The 18,814-nt window shown below is 40.7% G+C and overlaps 1 protein-coding gene across 3 annotated transcripts in view; it reads right to left on the minus strand.

Moving 5' to 3' along the window:
* Positions 1-833: 833 nt before the first annotated feature.
* The window catches only part of PDE7B (phosphodiesterase 7B), a 233,502-nt gene continuing 215,521 nt past the window's right edge, over positions 834-18,814 (minus strand). For all 3 annotated transcript variants that reach the window (XM_026087431.1, XM_026087430.1, XM_026087432.1), the window contains 5 exons: positions 14,026-14,117; positions 12,951-13,095; positions 10,963-11,059; positions 7,082-7,162; positions 834-4,395 (listed from right to left, as the gene is read on the minus strand). In XM_026087431.1, coding sequence (XP_025943216.1) covers positions 4,178-4,395; positions 7,082-7,162; positions 10,963-11,059; positions 12,951-13,095; positions 14,026-14,117 — 633 coding nt within the window. In that variant the 3' untranslated portion in view covers positions 834-4,177. The remainder of the gene's footprint in view (positions 4,396-7,081; positions 7,163-10,962; positions 11,060-12,950; positions 13,096-14,025; positions 14,118-18,814) is intronic.

The following is an 18,814-nucleotide window of genomic DNA, read 5'->3' on the forward strand; positions in this document are numbered from 1 at the left end:
TAATAGTTTGCACCAATCAAAGTATTTTGGATACATATTCTTGGCATGAAGTGTGCCCTGTTTTTTGTTTGTTTGTTTTGGGTTTTTTTTTTTGGGGGGGGGGAAGATTTGCAGGATCGTACTTCAAATTTAAGTATGGATTCTGGGGGCATGAACTGGGGATGGTGGGGCCATGGGGTGAAAAGGAGTGCTTTATAGACAGCTCAGTTGAGTGACTTAAAACATAAGGCTATAAATTATGGCTGGCACCCTGACTGATACCTGATAATTTTAATTACTTAAGTGTTTCTCCTTTCCAAGGAGAGTTGATTTGGAAGGGGCTTGTGTGCTCTTAATCTCTGTTTTGTTGAAAACTTAAATAATAGAGTTCAACTACAGATTAGAGGATTTGGTAAAATAGCTATGCAGATTGAAAACTGGCTTATTCCATTTACTGTGGCAGCAGCCTTGTCAACCATCATCCGAGACCTTGCTTTTGTTTACCGAAACCAATAATTTATATAAAAAATAATTATCCCATGTTTTGATTAAGTGAGGCAGCACTGCAGATCATGTTTTCTTCCTCCGTACTCCATTCATACTTCCTCCATACACACATTCCTACTTAATGTCAGCTACTCCCTCTCTGCTTCTGTATTTCAAAAGTAAAGTCCTGTTCCCCACCCCCCCCACCCCTTTTGGCTGGTGGCCAGAATGCTAACCCTTGAAACCCCCGAGATAGCTAATATTTTTAATGAAAACACATACCTGTGTATTACTTTAATGAGTCTAAAAGTTTCACTTAACCCCACTCCCTTCCCCCCCCCCCCCAGAATTTACTTCTATGATGGTATTTAAAGAAACTGGCATTTAATCAAGCAAATTCTATTTGCATGGTATATCTGAGAGCATTTTAACCTCTTGTTCTTAGCAGTTTTCCACTTCCTTCATTACATATATGACAACCTAACTCAATTATAAAACTTCAGAAACTTTTAGCTGCATAGACCCAGTTAGAAGGAACAATGATTTACACAGGCTTTCTGTAAAATGGCTGATGTGGCTGACGGGGAAAAAAATCCATATGCTCTGTATGTCTGCAAATACTTTTTTTTTTTTCCATTCTGTCCCTCTAGCATGCTGTTGGCAGCCTGGCGAGAAATCCCAGCACAGAAATGTTCTCCAAACCAGGCAACACCAAATGCATATCACAACAGTGTATACTGAGCGCTGGTGCTGCCAAACTGGTTGCATCAGGTGCAGTTTGGCTTCTTCTGGAGCTGGTCCGAACCTATTCCAAGCAGTGTTTCACCAGACAAGGTGATTGAATCTAGCAAGTATATTCAGTGCACCAAAAAAATGCCCTGTTCTTTGAAAAGCTGTTCTTAAAATGTTTATTAGGAAGTTTTAAGTTAGTGAGTGCTGACTTTTGATGGGCCCAGGAGGCTGTAATTACAGAAAAGGTCTTAGTCATACTGTAGCTGTAAGAGAACTTGCTGTGTATGTGCTAAGTTCTCCGTCTGGATCTATTTTCTGGAAGCTCCTCAGAACCAGCACAATGATGTGTCTGTCAGTAGGCTTTTATGCTGCTAGACACCAGGTTTGTTTACCTAAAGCTTTAGAACATTAAAAAAAAATTCTTTGAACTAGATGGAAATGGCTTCCACTTCTTAGTAAAAAGACAAAGCAGGAAGGAAATGCTATTCTTTTGTATGTACCTAATGTGCTGCCTACAAGCACTTACACTGCTTGTTTTGCCTTGTCCTAAATCTGTCAGGAGAAAGAAAAAATACACCTAAAAAGCTGTGAAATGGTGATGCTGCCACCCCCACCATCAGGTGGTAAAAAAGGCATTTCTGTCCTGTAGTTAGAAATAACTATTCTTCTACAGCTCCCTCTCTTTGTTACCTGGTCTCACTCACAGTACTTCTAATTTGTGAGTCCCATTTAGAAGAGTGAGGAAGAAGAAAATTTTCTACTGCTTGATGGAATAGTTTATAAATTGGTAGAAGAAAAGAAAATTATCTTAATATACTTTGTGTTCTCATAGTTACTGATGTCCACCTATTTCACCATTTTTTAATACCTTTCTCTGAAGATATGTCTCCTATGAATTAGAATGCGTGAAACCTTCTTTACTACAACTTGTGATTTCTATTTTCCTCTAAACTTATTAGGCACCTTATGAGAATGAAAACTTTGTCTAACCCAGTCAATCCTCCCTGTGATTGAGGAAAAAATCCAACACCTCTCCTCTTGCACTCTTATGAATAATCCTTTTTCAAATGCAAACTTAAATACTGTTTTCTTTTTGATCTCTCCAAGGTAATCATGACACAAGATGATTATATGGCCACAGGCGCTATTTTTGTTGGAAAAYAGCTATACAGATTTGATGTAGTGGGGGTTTACAACAACACTGCACGTTACCTTAATATGATTTGGGGGGGGGGGGAGTAAAGGGGGCAAACACTTGGTGCAATGCAGTAGTGCTCATGAAAGCCATCTCATTGAAATTGATGGAAACTTAAGGAAAGGTTTATAAAGAATATCTGAATTGAGGTTGTTTACAGCATAAGTAAGGCCATGTATCTTTCAAAAACACCAGAACATAGAAACTCCCTCAGCTATTGTAATAGTTAAGAGGATTTTTCTTAACAGACTGGCTACAAAGCATTTTTTCCTTCATTGAGTGAGATTGATCTGAGTGTCAGATGAAGTATTTTATAAGGAAAAGAAAAATGCAGGTGCATTTAGAGGCTGTCTATCTAAGGAGGAAAGGTGGGGAAAAAATCTACTACACTTCAACATTGCTCAGGAAAACAACTGGACTCTAGAACAATGAGGATGTTGTGCTTTGCAGATCACTACGCTAGTTAATAAAAATTCAAACTCTTGAATAAATGTTAATCAGGGTGAACTGTCAAATTATGTGGTGTTGCTGTGGGTTGTTTAAACTTAAACTTCAAGCTCTGTGAAGCATTTGCCTAGACTGGATGTGCAAGGTGCCATGGATTTAAAAACACGGACCCATATGGAATGCGTTTGAAGTTTTCCAGAAGGTGTCGTGCCAGACTTCATTCCTTAATGACCTTCGGTACACCTTTGATAGTGGAAAGGCAGTTCAGAAGTGTATCTTGTGATAATATGATTTTGGCAGCTATCAGAAGGTGAAGGATGTTAGAAGTTAAGGCTTTTTTCCACAAATGATGGTGTATATTAATAAACTCTATACCATATTTACAAATGCTTTCTCTTGTATTAAAACTAACAGTATTCTCTTCACAGTGCCAATGTTTATACAGGTAGCAATTCCACAGTACTCCAGTATTTTGGCATGGGAATCAGTAGCGCGCTTTGTATTTACAGAAAATGTACACATATGAATATAAACATGTTATTTGAAACAGTACTCAAAAGATAGATCTGTTCGTGTTTCAAAGGTTTAGACTGTACAACACCTTCCCTTTCATTTGCGAGGGAATATTGYTCCTTGCAGTGAGAAGATGCCAGTCTTTTATCCAAAGTGGCATAAAAATGATTACCAAAATGAGCTTTGTTACACTGGAGTTGTGTATACGGAGAGTAACTTTAGTCCGAAGTTTTTTAGATCTGTTGTTTAGTGCACAGAATACAAAAGTTAAAAAGGTTTTTGTTTTAATTACTAAAATAACCAGGCTGTCTCTGCCCTCTGCAAGCGCTGTCTCGTTCAGCCAGTGTCCTCCGGATTTTGAAGATGCTGGTGGCTTAATGTGCAGCCCGGCTGCCAGACTGGAAAGTGTATGGTGCTCTGGGCCTATATACATATGTCACAGTATGACTCATGGTAAATGGATATATAACCAAGAGTGCCTTTATCTCCCCTGTTCTCTCAGTACTCCTCCCCGCTTAGTGGCAGCCGTAACTGGCCTGGCCACAGTACCGCTGACTGGGCCACCGCAGTTGAGCAATGAATGATCAGAAGTGACGAACAGCTTCAGGCAGACGCAGGGCAAAGGGGGAGAGGAATACGAAGGAGATCCACACTGGGACCCAGCAGAACCACGGGTTTATTCATGAGGACCCTTACAGCTGTTTCTTTGCTGCTTCTTCTCTTTCTGTGTTCTTGCCAACAGGCTGTTAGCCCCTTGGGATTTCATTTGCTGTTGTGATCAAGACAGAGATAGCAGTGCTATAAAGGAAAAGTGCAAAGCTGCCACTAAGGAGTCTCTTCTTCATTTAAAGTCTGTTCTTGGTTGCCAGTCACTTGACCTGAGTGGTCGCTGCTCCTAGTACTGCTGTGCTGCTTATGGAGCAAACTCCTCCACTTGGCCTTGTTCCTCCTGAGATGGTTTAGCATATTTTCAGATAGGGGAGTGTCTCCTGTAAACTGGGCCCACCTCTCAAAGAGTGGCTCTACAATGTACGTCATGAATCCTGAAGAAGCACACAAAATAAGGCAGGTCAGGAACAAATTCATTCACTGAATGCATTTCCACACAGAGTGGGGCAAGAGAATACAGCAATGTAAATTGCAGAAACCCTGAAGGGAGATAACGGTAATGCCTTGTGCAGCCATCAACTCTTGCAAACTTGGCTAGTGCATGTGATGAAGATGTGGATCTGTATGTATAACAGTAAAATCTGAGAGAGAAATAGCATCCTTCTCTAGGGAGATTTCAGGCCAGTTACCCACATGAAATCATGTGTGATGGCTACAATTTTTCTCCACAGATATTAGAATGACCCCCTCCCTTTTTTTTTCCTTATGTAATGACTCCATTGAATATTTGCCTTGGATAGGTTTCTTTTTTCGAATGTTTTTAGAATGTGAATCACAACTCTTATGGCCAGGATCTAAGCTCTGCATCAATGAAATTATTCACCAGGCTCAGCCTAAATAGAACCCTGAACCAGAAACTAAAAACACTGAGTACTTACCTGCAATTCTTATTTTTAAGACAACTTTTTTTTTTTTTTTTTTTTTCCAAGGTGGACACTCTGGTTTTAGCATCTATTTTATTTAGTTGCTCTAGACATCAGTCAACAGGTTTCCTAGCTGTGGCTGTGAATGAGAGAGCTGAGAGTGGACTATAGTGTGTTTGAGCCCTATAAAATACCTAAGAGGCAGAGATCATCACTGCAAAGGCAGTGAATGCTGCTGTGGCTATTCTGCTTCCTAGTATAGAGCTTGCTAGACTTGTATTAACTTGAGGACTTCTGCACTACCCCATGTTATATATCTATAACATACCTATAGCTACGTATAGACTATGTTATAGATAGGTATGTTGTAGATGCCTCTTATACTGCAGAGTGCAGACAGGAACAGCAGTTGAAATTTGTATGCTGGCCTTTAATAGCACATGAGAAGACTAAGCAACAACTTCTTTGTGCCACAAAGGTTTGTCTATTCTAACCTATTGGGGAATGCCTTTTACACTGAGTTGCTTTGTGTATCAGTTCACCCTAGAATAGCTATTGTGCACAGTAATGGCTTGTATTTAAGTATGCTGTTATAAAAATATCTTTGATAGAAGAAAATAAATTGAAATAATGCTTTTAAGATTTAAACTGCAGTACAATTCCAACAAGAAGGAGCTCAGAGAGGGAACATTTCAAAGCCAGAATTAGAATTTGGCTGCTGTTCTTTTGTTGTATGGGGATAAACTATGATGTAGCAGGTTTCTCTGCAAACCATGTCTCACTTGTGTCAGCAGGTTGCCACTGATGCTGTAACCTTAATGCAGTTGGATTTATATAGCTCTAAAATGACCGGAAAGGCCTGACACTGACAATAAAATTGCTGTCTGGGGCTTGCCGCAAACCCTATGGCCTGTGTGTGAGGTCTCTGGGGTTGTTTGAGTCTCCTCTTAAGGAGCATTTGTGTCCCTGCCATGACTGCTAGCTGGGGAGCTAGCTTGGATGGCTGAGCAGCTGTGGAGCTGGGTGGCACACAGCAAGGCAGCTGGGATGGGGCAGGTAGTCTTGACTTACATTTTAGAAAGGCCGGTTTCAGTTTTGTTGTCCGTGAACCTAGTTACATGGTATTTCCATTGCAGATGATCTTGGTGTAGTAAAATTTCATGTTGGTTAAGCTGATTAAATTAACCTGATCTCTGTGGCAAAGAGAATCAGGTTTGCCCAACTTAAAGCAATCACATGGGAAAAAAGCCCACCATGATTATTTATTATTAGATGATTTCTTTTAACTCATTGCTTCTGCCTCATGATTTTTCTGGCAAGGGAAAAGGAAGATAAACACTTTAGCAGCAATTGTTCAGTTGCAAGACAAGGACAATATTTTATGGGTATGCAACTGCCCAGTTAACATACTATACATATGGTATAAAACTACAGATGCATTTATGAAAACACGAACTACAAGCTAGCTATTGGGCTGCTGAGATTATACTGCAAACATTGCCCTGGAGTCATTGCTCTTTGCTTGATATCTATCTGCTGTCCAGCATGTGGAGGCTGTGGGGATGCCAATATGCAGCAGAGCAGAGGAGACAAAACTTTTTGCTCTACAGGCAGTGAGCCAGGCTTGTGAAGGACAGCTGAAGTTATGAAAAAATAAGGAAAGATAGACAAATTGGGAACCTGACTTGTTGGTCCTAAACCTCCAGAGAACTACTAAGGAAGCAAAGAATATGGTCTGAAGGCTCTTAGGATATCGCTTTTTTTTTTTTTTGGCTTCTCCACCAGATCATGTAACCTTCTTCGGCAGGAGAACTAGATTATGGAGTGTTTATGAAGAATCTGCAGGAGACTGGACAGAGGAAATAATGGTGACACTACTTTAAAATGGAAAGTTTTGTTGCAAATTCAACAGTTGTGGAAATTCTTTCCCTCATCATCCCAAATAGTCAAATTACTTCACTAAAATGAGCTTGCAACTGGCTGATCATCTCTTTGAGGCAATGTGATGCTTCACCTCATAAAGTAAGGCAGCAAGAAGTCAATCCTAGATCAAGTGTTCAGGATTCACAAAGTTGACCTTCGCTGCTGATTCACTGGGCTTACGTGGCAGATGGATTTTATTTCATCACATATCACATTTCAGTTTCTGCTTGAGCTTGTGCCATACTGGGATAAACAGAATGAAACTAGTGCTTACCGATTTGTATGCTTGGAATTGTGTCCTTCTGCTGATTACAAAGAGGGCTTATTTCCAGTTCAAATTTTTGTTCCAGATCACCTACAAAAAAGAAAATAATTTGCTGCCACTTGCATTTCTTTGCCTTAGCTATGTGAGACTGCAGCCGCATGGATCTGAGCAGTTGGAATCTTGCACCAAAAAAGACCATGTTAAATGTCTGAATACCTTCATTTTGCAGACCCTCTTATTTATTTATTTATTTGGTATCAGAGGAACTGACTAAGCTTACTAAGAAAAGTATCTCTTAGGAAAGGTGATTTTTGAATGAACATTAAATCTGAGCACTTAAGTGTTTTGAGGACTTTCATTTTCACAAATAGTTTCTCTTACATGAGAAACATTTCCTGCACATTTTAAGACATTCTAGTTTATTTACTTATGGCTTAAATGTCTTCCTACTAGAAAAAACACATAATACATGTTTCAGAAAAGCTGCATCTCCATTAGTACTGCAGCGTGAGTTGTTAGTGTGTGCTTGTGGTATCATGCAATTGCTGTGAAAGGCCAGCCTGATGGAGCCTGGCACTTAGTCCGCAGCTGTGTCTGCACACTCAAACTAACCAGAGCCAGAGCATGGGCTTGAGCAACATATGCTCATGTGTCAAGAACTGTGGAATTAAAATTATAAATGTGAAATAAGGATGAAATTCGAGTTTGCCTTATAATTGTGATATAGCTCAGTATCTGGACTGTGAACTTAAAACATTAATTCCCTGATTGGTCCAGGAAGTCCCCAGAGAATCATCTGCCCAGGACTGATTTCAGACAGTAGACAGACTTGAGACAATGCAATCGACTGAGCTCCTGGCCCCCTCCACAACCCAGGATTTGACTAACTGGAGCAGGAGGTCTCCGGATAGGAACCTGGGGCTGGTGTGAGGAGTCACGAGGCAGCTCCCGCTGTGTGCAGGCAGGGTGCTGTGTCTGGAGGCAGTGAGCAGCCTGGGGGGAAGGTGGGTGCTCCAGAGCCTGCCGCAGGCCCGTCCTGCTGCAGAACTGACCAAACTGTAAACGGTTGGCTGAAACTGTCCTGCGTGACCATTTCTGCATCTGCAGGAATAGTCTTTTGTACGTAGCTAAGGTAGTTAGGAGATGTTCTGCACGTAGTTGAAGATAATCAATAGCAATGGTCATGGGTATGCTGGAGTGGTGGGAGAAGGCCACAGGGCGGCTGGATATACGAATTCAGCAGAACTACAGCTCAGGGAGTTTTATTTGCTCCATCTGAAGCTGCTGCTGTTCTTTTTTTTTCCCCCTGACTAACACAGTTTTGACTTAAATGCTCTTGTGCCACACAGGCTCTATAGGCACATATAAAATACTATATGCATTTTTTAAGCCTTGCCTTCCTTCTCTCTGCAGCATGCAATTCTTCCTAAAATATAAGTGAGGGGAATGTTTTTGGTTTTAATTAGGTATTTAGAAAATATCAGTGAAACATTTGGAGTTTCACAAACAATCAAAAGGAGCAATTCAACAAAACCGGGCAAAATAAGTTTGTCATGTTTCCAAATGTGCAGTTCTGTCCTCTTCTTCCCCCGTATCCCCTCCAAAAATCTTTGACTGAGAAAGTGTCTAACTCCAGCGACATCCCCTCTGGAGATATTCTGAGTTCACAATGGTTCACCTCTATGGCCTTAAGTGTACCAACACCCTCTTGTCTTTGAACAAGTCTTTTAAATGACAAAGGTAAGATTTTTCCTTTGCATGGTAAGAACTTAAATTGATGGTCAATTTTCTTACCTTTCAAGTTGCTATGAAAATAACTGCATGAATTAGTTGCTGAGAACTTTCACACTGGGGAAAACCTTCCAACCAATGTTAAAACCTCTCCAGAGAAACTGGTCATTGAAGCTGTTTAAACATTAGCCATTTTCTCGAAACTTGTTTCTTGCCAATTCCAGTTTTATCTAAACAAATCAAGTTGTATTATTTTCCTCATGTGCCTACTTAACTTTTAAAATGCCCATTGAAATGATCTAGCTTTAAGACTGATTAGATATTTTCACTGTACAGACAAAGCCCTGATTTCTTGAGAACAAGTTAAAATATTTTTTTAGGAAAGGTCTGTGTTAAAAACTCTTGTAGGCATCAGCTGCTCCCTGAAATGTATCTGATTTGTATTTTTTATTTTAGAGCACCAGACGACTGGAAGATCAGGATCTGAGTTTCTACTACAATGACATTAAAAATGTTTATTACAAAGAATTTAAAAACTTTGCATGTGCTAGAGAAGGAAGATTAAACAATGCACTAATCATGATATTATCTGCCTAGTCTATAATTAAAAATGACACTTGTTCTCAGTAAATAAGAGCATAAGAGCTATGGCTTTCAAATGCTAATCTCAGTGTCCTGTAATCCTTTGGTGTCAACAAACCACCTTCAAACCCCTGCATCATGTGAAGGGGGAGACAGAGATCTACAAAAACTTTTTTTTTTTTTTTAAATGAAGACATAATGATATCTAAATACACGATATTCAACACTGTTTTTTGTATCACTTACCAGGATTATACAGCCACCAGTGATAGTCAGACCCAGTTTCTGTACATTCTCCCACATCAGTTGCTAACTATTTTTTTTCCCTGTTACAGCTGTAACTGGTCTTGTCTGCTCCAGTGTCCCCTTTCAGAGGCATATTTGAGAGGTTATGCTAGTGAATCTTGAGCCTTGGGAAAAAAGCTAAAGTTCATAAGGGTTGAGACTGCTGTCTTTTTCAGCATGGTCCCTCAATACACTAAAGGTGAGGTATCACACTATTGGGGCCCTGTCCTCATGTGCTGGATGTTGACTACACCTTGATTATACATCTGATTAAATATAGCTGCATCTTGCTGTTTATCCCATGCTGCTTATGTCACTTGAACAGCATGAAAGTCAAAGACATTTCACCAGTTCAGATTGACACTGGCTGAAAAATTAACTTGCTGACCTATTTGTCCTTATTTGTTAATGTTATGGACTAACTGTACTAGGTACCAGCTCAAACGTGGCTTAAATTTGTTGTGCAGAATGAATTTTTAAATGAACTCAGTACTTCATTGYGTGCTCTTCCAGTATTTGTACCACTTGCCTTAGGCTCTCAGGATGCTACTAACAAAGAACTTAGCAGTGATTAAACTCTGCTGCACCCTCTCTGTGTTGTAGCACAGCATGACCTTGCCTATGCAGATGGAGCCAAATGGTGTAATTACTGTGTTTTTAAAAAAAAAAAAAAAAAAAAAGCCCTGCATGACTGAGCTCTCTGCAGGGGTTTGAAAACATTTGCAATAGGTTCGAGCAGAGCTTTGGCTTGCCTACTTTGGTCCATTAAACTGTGTGCTAGAAGAGCTTAGCATGCTGGGAATCACATTCAAACTCTTTCTCTGAGTCTGTAGGCAGAAGAGGATGTCACATTTGGGAAAGGGTGAGGGTAGGACTCCCATAGGAATTGTACTCTGTTTGAAAAGTGAGATAAAACACAGGGGACAGTAGTATGGTTTTGCTGCTGTGTAACCCTGGCACGGTTTCAGTTCGGTTCAGCTAACAATGACTGGAGGGTGCTCAAAGAAGAATCACACCGTGCTCCATTAAACCGTGAAATTCGAGAGCCGAGGCACCGCACAGCTTCCCTCCTTTCCAACGCTGCTACAGCAGCAGGTAGGTCAAATAAATACATGCTGCTCTTCTATTCCACCTCACTTTTAAAATGAGGCAGTGTCTCTGTTGAACAGCAGTTTTCTTGCAGGAGATTACTCGGGGAAACTGGGGAGGCTGAATGCCGCCTCGGCATAGCAGCTCCCTGCCTGGCCGCCCGCAGCACCGGCGGGAGGGAGGTGGCGCGCAGTGGGGCTGACCTTGCCGGTAGAACTCCTCGCAGACCCGCTCGCTCCACTGCTTGCTCAGGTCCCAGAGCCGGCAAGGATTGCAGATGTCAGCGCACTTGAGTGCAATCTGAAAGCAAGGGAGAAAAGCAGTGGTGAGAGAAAGAAATTATTATCTGGCAGTGTTTCGGCAGTAAATCTGCAGTCGTGAAACTCCTGGGCCTTGTGAGTGATGCTGAGAAGGGTTAAGATCACCTTTTAGAAACGGAGCCTTGCCCAAATATGCCTTTTGAGGAAAGATCATTTACTTAAGCCACAAACAAAACTTTCATTCAGCACTCTGCTTTGCTGTAGTGAGAACAAGAGGAGGGCCAGATTCCAAGCCTGCAAAGTCTTTTGGATATTCCTTGAGGGGAATAAGCCAACAAAAGCTTCAGGCTGGCTCCTGCTGACTGCCTGGCTTGGCATCCATCACTGATGACAAGGAAAGGAAAAGTCAAACTGGTGTGAGACTATTTGGGCATCGTTTCTCTGTGGTCTCAGTGACTGACCTTGTATCTCACTTCGACTACACTTCATTTTAATGTCTGCAAATTTTTGTTTGAGAAGCTAAGCATAGGGCCCTCTGCATTGCCTCTGGCTTGGTTTCACTTTATTACTTAGCACTTTTGAAGTGCTTTGCGGGGGAATGAGGATGGGAGGGCAAGAGATTTTTAAAATCAAGTAACTGCTTCAGAAAAGTGAACTATGCAATAGTCTGCCTATCTTGCTGCCTTGCAACAAGACATTATGTGCCTATTTCTTTGGCGACTGAACGCAGCTGGTTAGCTTGACAGAGGACAGATTTCATTCTGGGACCCAGACAGGAAAACATACAAAATATTTCCTGTACAAATTGAGATCTTCAAACTGGAGGAGGGAACTCTTCTAGTCACTATTGCTCTCTGGAAGGTCCTTTCAAATATTATGTAGTAATTAACCTATCCTGATCAGTCGAGTTTTTTTTTTTTTTTTTTTGAATTCTTCCACAACTAATCCACCAAATAAGTGAATCTCAGCATTTTTGTGCCCTTAGCTTCTATCTTCAAGAAAGTGAGTAAGGAGTTTTTTTGCCATAGATGAGATCTGTAATCCCTGTGCCTTTGGCATCTGTACAACTTTCTTGCTTAATCTGTCAGGAAATATGATAAACTATCACCCTGCTGTTCACAGTCCATGGAAAAATCTGATAGAAGACTGTGTTTCATGGAGGCCAGTYAGGCAGATTATTACATTTCCCACACTTTTGGAAGGGGGAGATTTAAGAGATCAGTACTTCTTTCCTTATTACTCCCACCTTTCCTGTAACCTCGACAAACTGATAAAATGTAGATGTTTGTTTTATAAATGATGATGATTACCTAAATTCTTTTTATGCATTTAAGAGCAAAATTGATGTCAGGTCTCCAGAGAAGCATGTACATGCTGCTACTTTAATCACAGTAATGCTTTAACAGGCAGAGGTTTATTCTGAAAAGCCTGTTAATGACCGCAGCTTAGCTGGAAGAACCAGTTTGAATCTATTTGATTTTTGAATAAAACTTGGTTTCTTCATCAGCTGGGAAGATCCAAGACAGAAGCACCTGCTGCCATGGCAACAGCTGTCCCTGCAGAGGCAGATTATGGACATCAATCATGGGGGCATGATTTGGGCAAGCAATGTCAGGTTGCCTTGGAAAGAACATGGAGTACGGGGCTCTTCTGCTTATGGCTGCTTATCTTCATTTCCCAGCATTTGACACTCTCCAGTATCTGTAGCATTCATAGCTTTTTAACTCAAGGAAATTACTTAAGGACATATTGGATGCACATCTGGCTTGCCTGACATTCTAGGTGGCAGGAGCAAAGTGATTAAGATGGTAAACATGGAAGACATTGCTGACCAGATGTACTTTCTTATGCTATTTCAATGTTTACTGGGAAATACTGTGACTTGAAAAGTGAATAAAAACAATAGTAGCAAAAATAATTTTAAAAGTTACCTGAAGCATAAAATGTCTGTCTTGTGCATCCTCCAGTCTCAAATCCTGATTGTCAAGGTGAGATTTCAGACGGATCAAAAACTCATTCTGTCTATTGATGTCTGTTGCCAGGATCAGGGAACCTAATTGCTGTTCAATATCCTGTCTGCAATTAAAGGAAAATAAGACCCTTCAGTCGTGGAACTGTTGAACGCAATAGCTCAAAACAATCTTCTGCGGATCACAGCTATCATAAAGCTTCTTCTTTCTTTATGGATCCAGTTTGGTCTATTTGGTCATTCTCTGCTGGAGTCTGTAGGATACAACTGTTCTAGCTGCCTAAGGGGATTCAGGAGGAATAGATAATGTGGAAGAAAAATGCTGTTGGCACAGCTGGTTCTGAAAGCTTCCGGAAAGTGCTAGGTAAGTAAAAACTGAAGTGTGATGCATCTAGAAAAATGTTCGCATCTTACAGAAGAAGTCTGTAAGAAGTCTGATTTCTAGAGGGATATGGAGCTTGTTGCTTCCAGGTAACTTGCTTATGTTCTTGGTAAAGTCATCTGTGATTAAAACTTAGTATTGCAGGCTTGTTGGCTGGCTTAATCCCCACTCTTCTGTGGGAATAACATTGCACAACACTAGCTGGTAAAAACTTTACATCAACTTTGCCTAGGTGTTCATGTCACTGTTTTTTTTCCCCTTCATCCTAAAAGATGGTAAAGACTGAATGATGCTTCCCTGGTAATGTGTGCAATTCCTGAGCAGTCTCTGAACTGCTTGGCTTGTTCCTCTATTTTTCTCTTTATCTGATCCTTTTTTATTACTAAATCTTTGCATGTTTGGTTGATGCTACATAAAACCAAAAATGCCAACATTGGCTCTGAAAAGTCCCATTCATGCTGGGACTCCCAGTATCCCTAATGCTGACAGTGCTGTGACAGTGACAAATTCTTAGAAAATACTGCTGCTGTGTAACTGTGTCTCATGATTTTCATATTGGCAGCATGAGAGGGCCTCTGTGCCAGTGTCCTTTCAAGAACAGGGAAGGAAGCCATGGACTAGTTTGAGTGATGTGTTTCCTCTAGTTGGCACTTACGTCACTTCCTTTGGCAGGTGGGCCAGGAGCCGGGATTCGCGAAGCATGCCGATTGTAGACCGCCAGTGGTGATTTTCTAGCACTGAAACGTTCTGGGGAGGAACAAGAGAAATAAATTCAAGGATTGGGCAGGTATACACGGTACAGATATAGATTCGCCATATCACATGATGACTAGAGCTGACTGGAAATGCTGTAGCAAAACTGAAGACATTGAGCCTAAAATGTTTGTTTTTAAGCCACCTTTTGGGTTTAAAGGAATTGGTCTAGATTTCTAGAGTTAAAGACCTTGTGCTTCTAAGTGTCCTAGCTAGGGCTGGCCCTAGAGTCCTGTTGTTCTACGATTTTTGAGTCCTGCTGTGAACAGATGAGTTAATCAAGTCTGAGCATGATGTAGATTACATTCCAGCAGATTTAATAACAAATGAATTAAACTGTGGTTGCAAAATCTTATTTAGTTCATGGTTTACCTCATAATGATCCTACACTGACTTATTTGATGCTACCATTTGAGTGCAGAGCTGACAAGAAAACTACACTGTCAGATTTCCCTTGGAGTCAGGCAACTGGAAGCTCCCTACAGCTGCTCAGCGAAAGCCAGGAGAGCATCAGTATCACTGAGCATCTTGCAGGTTTCAGCATCTTAGTCTGCAATAAATTTTGAGTTCTTTTTTTGTTCTGTTTCTGACTAAGTTGAACCAAAGGTGGGGGGGAACCCTAAGGAACAGAAGCACAGCTTTCTAGGGAGTCTGTAAACCATAACTAATTGAGTACCTTGTGTCTGTTGACATTACACTACAAGTAGATATGCTAACACACAATGGATTTGTGCAAAGGTGAGCATGCAGACTTGACTGATTTGCCATTACAATATTTTCTGCAGTACATTCTGTTGTTCTGGAATTCACACAATCTCTGATATGTTGTTTTGGGAGTTTCTGTCTTTTTGCTTTTTTCTGTTTTTGTTTTGTTTCCCTTTTTCCTAATAGAAATCACAGTTACTGCAACAAAAATACTTTCCAAGCCTGCAAAGACTAGGTCTTTTTCCTTTGAGGAGCTGACAGATTCAGAACCCAGGACCCCCTACACAATATCTAAATTACTTATGACAGCAATCCTGTTCAGTAGCCAACTTAAATACCTTTCTTCTCCTTTTGCCTAAATACATTAGGATGGACTTTGTACTTTGACCAAAAAAAACAAGGGAATATAATGGCACATAACAATTTTTGTCTTTCATCTCCGTACTCTGAGCTGAATCTTGGTCCCAACAGTTACCCCGAGTTCACAGACTGCACAACAGAAAATCCTGGGACAACAAGGGTTAGTGCCAGCTTCCTACCCAAAGGTTAATTAGACAAACCCTGCCTGCCTGTTCCCTCTGGCCTTCGGGAACTCCTATATTCTTTGTACGTGGGTTTAAGACAGTGACTGTGTGCACAGTTCCTGTGATCTTATGGAGGCCCTAGTCTCACTGCACCAGCCCTTGAGACATCCTCACTGCAGAGATCCGCTATGAAGCAACCTGTGGCCCCGTTTCCCTTCCAGAGCTGTAGCATTACTTGTAAAGGGCTGCTTCAGCGGCTCCTGCCTCAACCACAGAATTACGTTATATTGATGCAGTTGCTCTAGTCCCCGCAGTGACCTCTGAGGCTCTGCATTCTGATTTTATTTCTCTTATTTATCTGAGAAACAGTAAGCTCCTATGGTTCCTTATTTGCTATCCCTTCATCAGTTTTTGAATCTGTTTTCGTAAGATGCTTTTTCCTGCCCTTTGTGTAGTTCTTTCCTTAAGGAGTTTCTGAAAGAGAACTTTAATAAAAGCTTGTAGAAAATCTAGCTAAACAATGCCCACTGGGTTGTCTTCATTTTTCTTCTCTTTCAAAATATTATGATGTTTCAGAGGCAGTCTTCCCTTCTGTATTTCAGAAGCCAACATACTTTTAAGAGTTTTAAAATTAAACAGCATCTTATTTATCCAGTTAATTTCCCTGGAAATCAGAAATTGTGATTGCTGGGACCTCAGTCAGGTGATCTGGACAATCAAGTTGTCTTTTGAGTTGCAGTTTTAAGCTGGTATTTGTTGATTACATATTTATAGCTTAAGAGGTTGTTATGGCAGTATGGTTAGGGACCTGACATTTTTGGTGTCAGTGTGTGAAACTGTTTTCTCAAAAGAAACCTGGCAAGACAAGTAGGAAAAGTTCTCTGACTTGAGAATGTGGCGCAGGTTTGTCTGTGAAAAAGATCACACTTGGCTAGCTGAGGCTAACTGAAGGAAAATATGGAATGAAGAAGCTAATTTCAAAATCAAAACACTGTAGTTTCATGTGTTAAGTACCTATGTTGTTGTTGTGGGTTTTTTCTTCCTTACTGCTTAGGGGATGACTTCTTCCTTCTGTTTGCCTATGTGTCCTCAACTACAAGAGGAACCTCAACAGAGGAGTCTCTTTTTTTGTTTTTATGTCTCCATCCCTCTCTTGGCAGTATCCCTTCCTAACCACCTTCACAGAGCACAGTGTGCTGCTGAGACACTTTGTCCTCACTCAGAGATCTTATTTTGTTCCTGTAAACCCTTCCCCTTACCTCTCTGCCTCCCAAAACCTGTCCTTGCTTTTTCATCTCCTCTCTCTTTCTTCCCCAGCTGTTAGGAAGCCTGAATCTCTGCTTTACTTGCTAACAGGAAGAACTTTTTTCTGAGCCAATAAAGACCAGAAACACCACCAGGTACCAGGCTTTTCTCTTCTGCAATGACAGAATTAAGACGAAACTGCTACCTTGGAGCACCAGGAATTGGGGATTATAGAGAAAGGGGATTGTCTGTGGCGGAAAAGAACAGTAGGGTTAGTTAAGGAAGAAAGAATGAGGAATTGCTTGTGGTGAGAAGGAGGAATGGACTCCATGAGAGACTGTGCAGATCTGCCAAGGATTCCCTTTGAGGGCTGAGGAGCAGGTGGAGATGAAAGTACTGGAATTACATCAAAGAGGTGCAAAATGATGAAAATTGAAGGCTGTGTGACTTTTGAGAGGCAACCCTTTCAGGGGGGATATGAGCAGCTCCATCCCCCAACAGCTACCTCACCTGCAGTGATATGTAAGTTTCTGTAAGTATCTGCTCTTTGCCTGCTGCTTTACTGAGAAGCTAAATCAAAGCTGCTACAGTGTCTAGTTTCTCACACTTAAAGTACATGGATGCAGGAAAAGGAAAAGTCAAGTTAACAAGTGACAACTGAGCATGAAGTCATATGACACCCCTGTTAAATGCAAGCAGCCAGAATCCCTGAAGCTGTTGCCAACAATTAGAAGAGTCAACTTTTCCCACCCAGGAACCCTCTTCTGCCTTAGGAAGGCTAATTGCCACTAGCTACCTGATTTCTTTGGCTGGTGGGGAGATAACCCATACAGGAGATAAACCTGTGTGATAGTTTGCTAGTGTGAATTTCAGGCTGGTGTTTTCAGCTCTGATCTAAAGAGAGTTTGCTTCCCCTACTTTTCTTTTCTTTTTTTTTTTTTTGGGGGGGGGAGAACTGAGTAACACAGATTTGTTTTTATGGCTGAATGTTAGGAAGCCTCTGTACCATCTACAGCCTTAAACTAGTGGATGGTTACAATACAGACTTCAGGACAGGGCAGGGAATCTGTTCTTTTCCTTAGACTAACACAAAATCTCCAGTCTGTGACTTCCTCTGAACTATGCGTATTGGCTCTTCAAACCACTACATTGACTACAGTTGCATATGGAAAAGAATAATAACTTGAAGAGGAACATTAGCTATTATCTAGTTCCAGATAAAACTGCTATTTTAATTCAGAGAGGATGGGGATCTAGATTTCTTGCAATCTATTCTTCCACCCTTAGGAACTGAGTACTGAGGATCTACAAGTAAGGGAAATGCAGAGGTGGTAATGCAGTCAAAAATCTGTCCCCATTATTGAAGTTCTCACTCTGGTATAATTACACCAAACACGTCATTCACCACCAAACAAGAAAAAATAAATATGGTAATTACTTTATCTATACAAACTTAAATTTCAGAAAATGGCATTTTAATTAGAAATCCTGCTTTTAAGAAAGACTGCAAAGTAGAACAGTTATAACTGACACTCAAAACATATATTCCTAATTCTAGTTTATATGCAGCTATACTAAAGCTATCTGTCTTTCTTTCATAGATTTCTAAAGCCTGTTGTGTAATACAGATATTGAATGTGATCATTCCAGACTTATAAACTATTAGTCTTCATTTCAGATCCGGACAAAGATAGAAAATCTTAACTTTCTATTACTGAAGTTATAAAATAACATTTTGTTTATATCCAAGCTATTTGTTTTCTTAGGACATTCATACTTCATTCTCAGTAAAATACAGTGTTTCTTTTTAAGGAAAAGGCAATATGACTTTTTTAGGTGTCAGCTTGATGTCATACTTTGGGTAATGGAAAGGCAGGATTGTATCAGGCTGGGCAACCTTGATTAGTACGTTGTTTTTAGTCAAAAGTAGTAGAAATAATGTTGGCTAAGCCAAATGCATCAACCAGAATTAGAGCTAATTGAGACTTAGATCTACAGAGACCTAAGACAATGCCTATATCAAGCAAGAGTACAACTTTTATTTTTAGTTTTAATGGCAAATGATGTCTAGAAGCAAAGCCTGCATCACCTAACAAGGAATGCTGTTGTATCACAGAATCGCTGAGGTTGGAAGGGACCTCTGGAGATCATCTAGTCCAACCCCCCTGCTCAAGCAGGGTCACCTAGAGCATATTGCACAGGATTGCATCCAGGCGC

Source organism: Apteryx rowi, unplaced genomic scaffold, assembly GCF_003343035.1.
Source record: "Apteryx rowi isolate R43461 unplaced genomic scaffold, aptRow1 scaffold_716, whole genome shotgun sequence".
Lineage (NCBI taxonomy): Eukaryota > Metazoa > Chordata > Aves > Apterygiformes > Apterygidae > Apteryx > Apteryx rowi.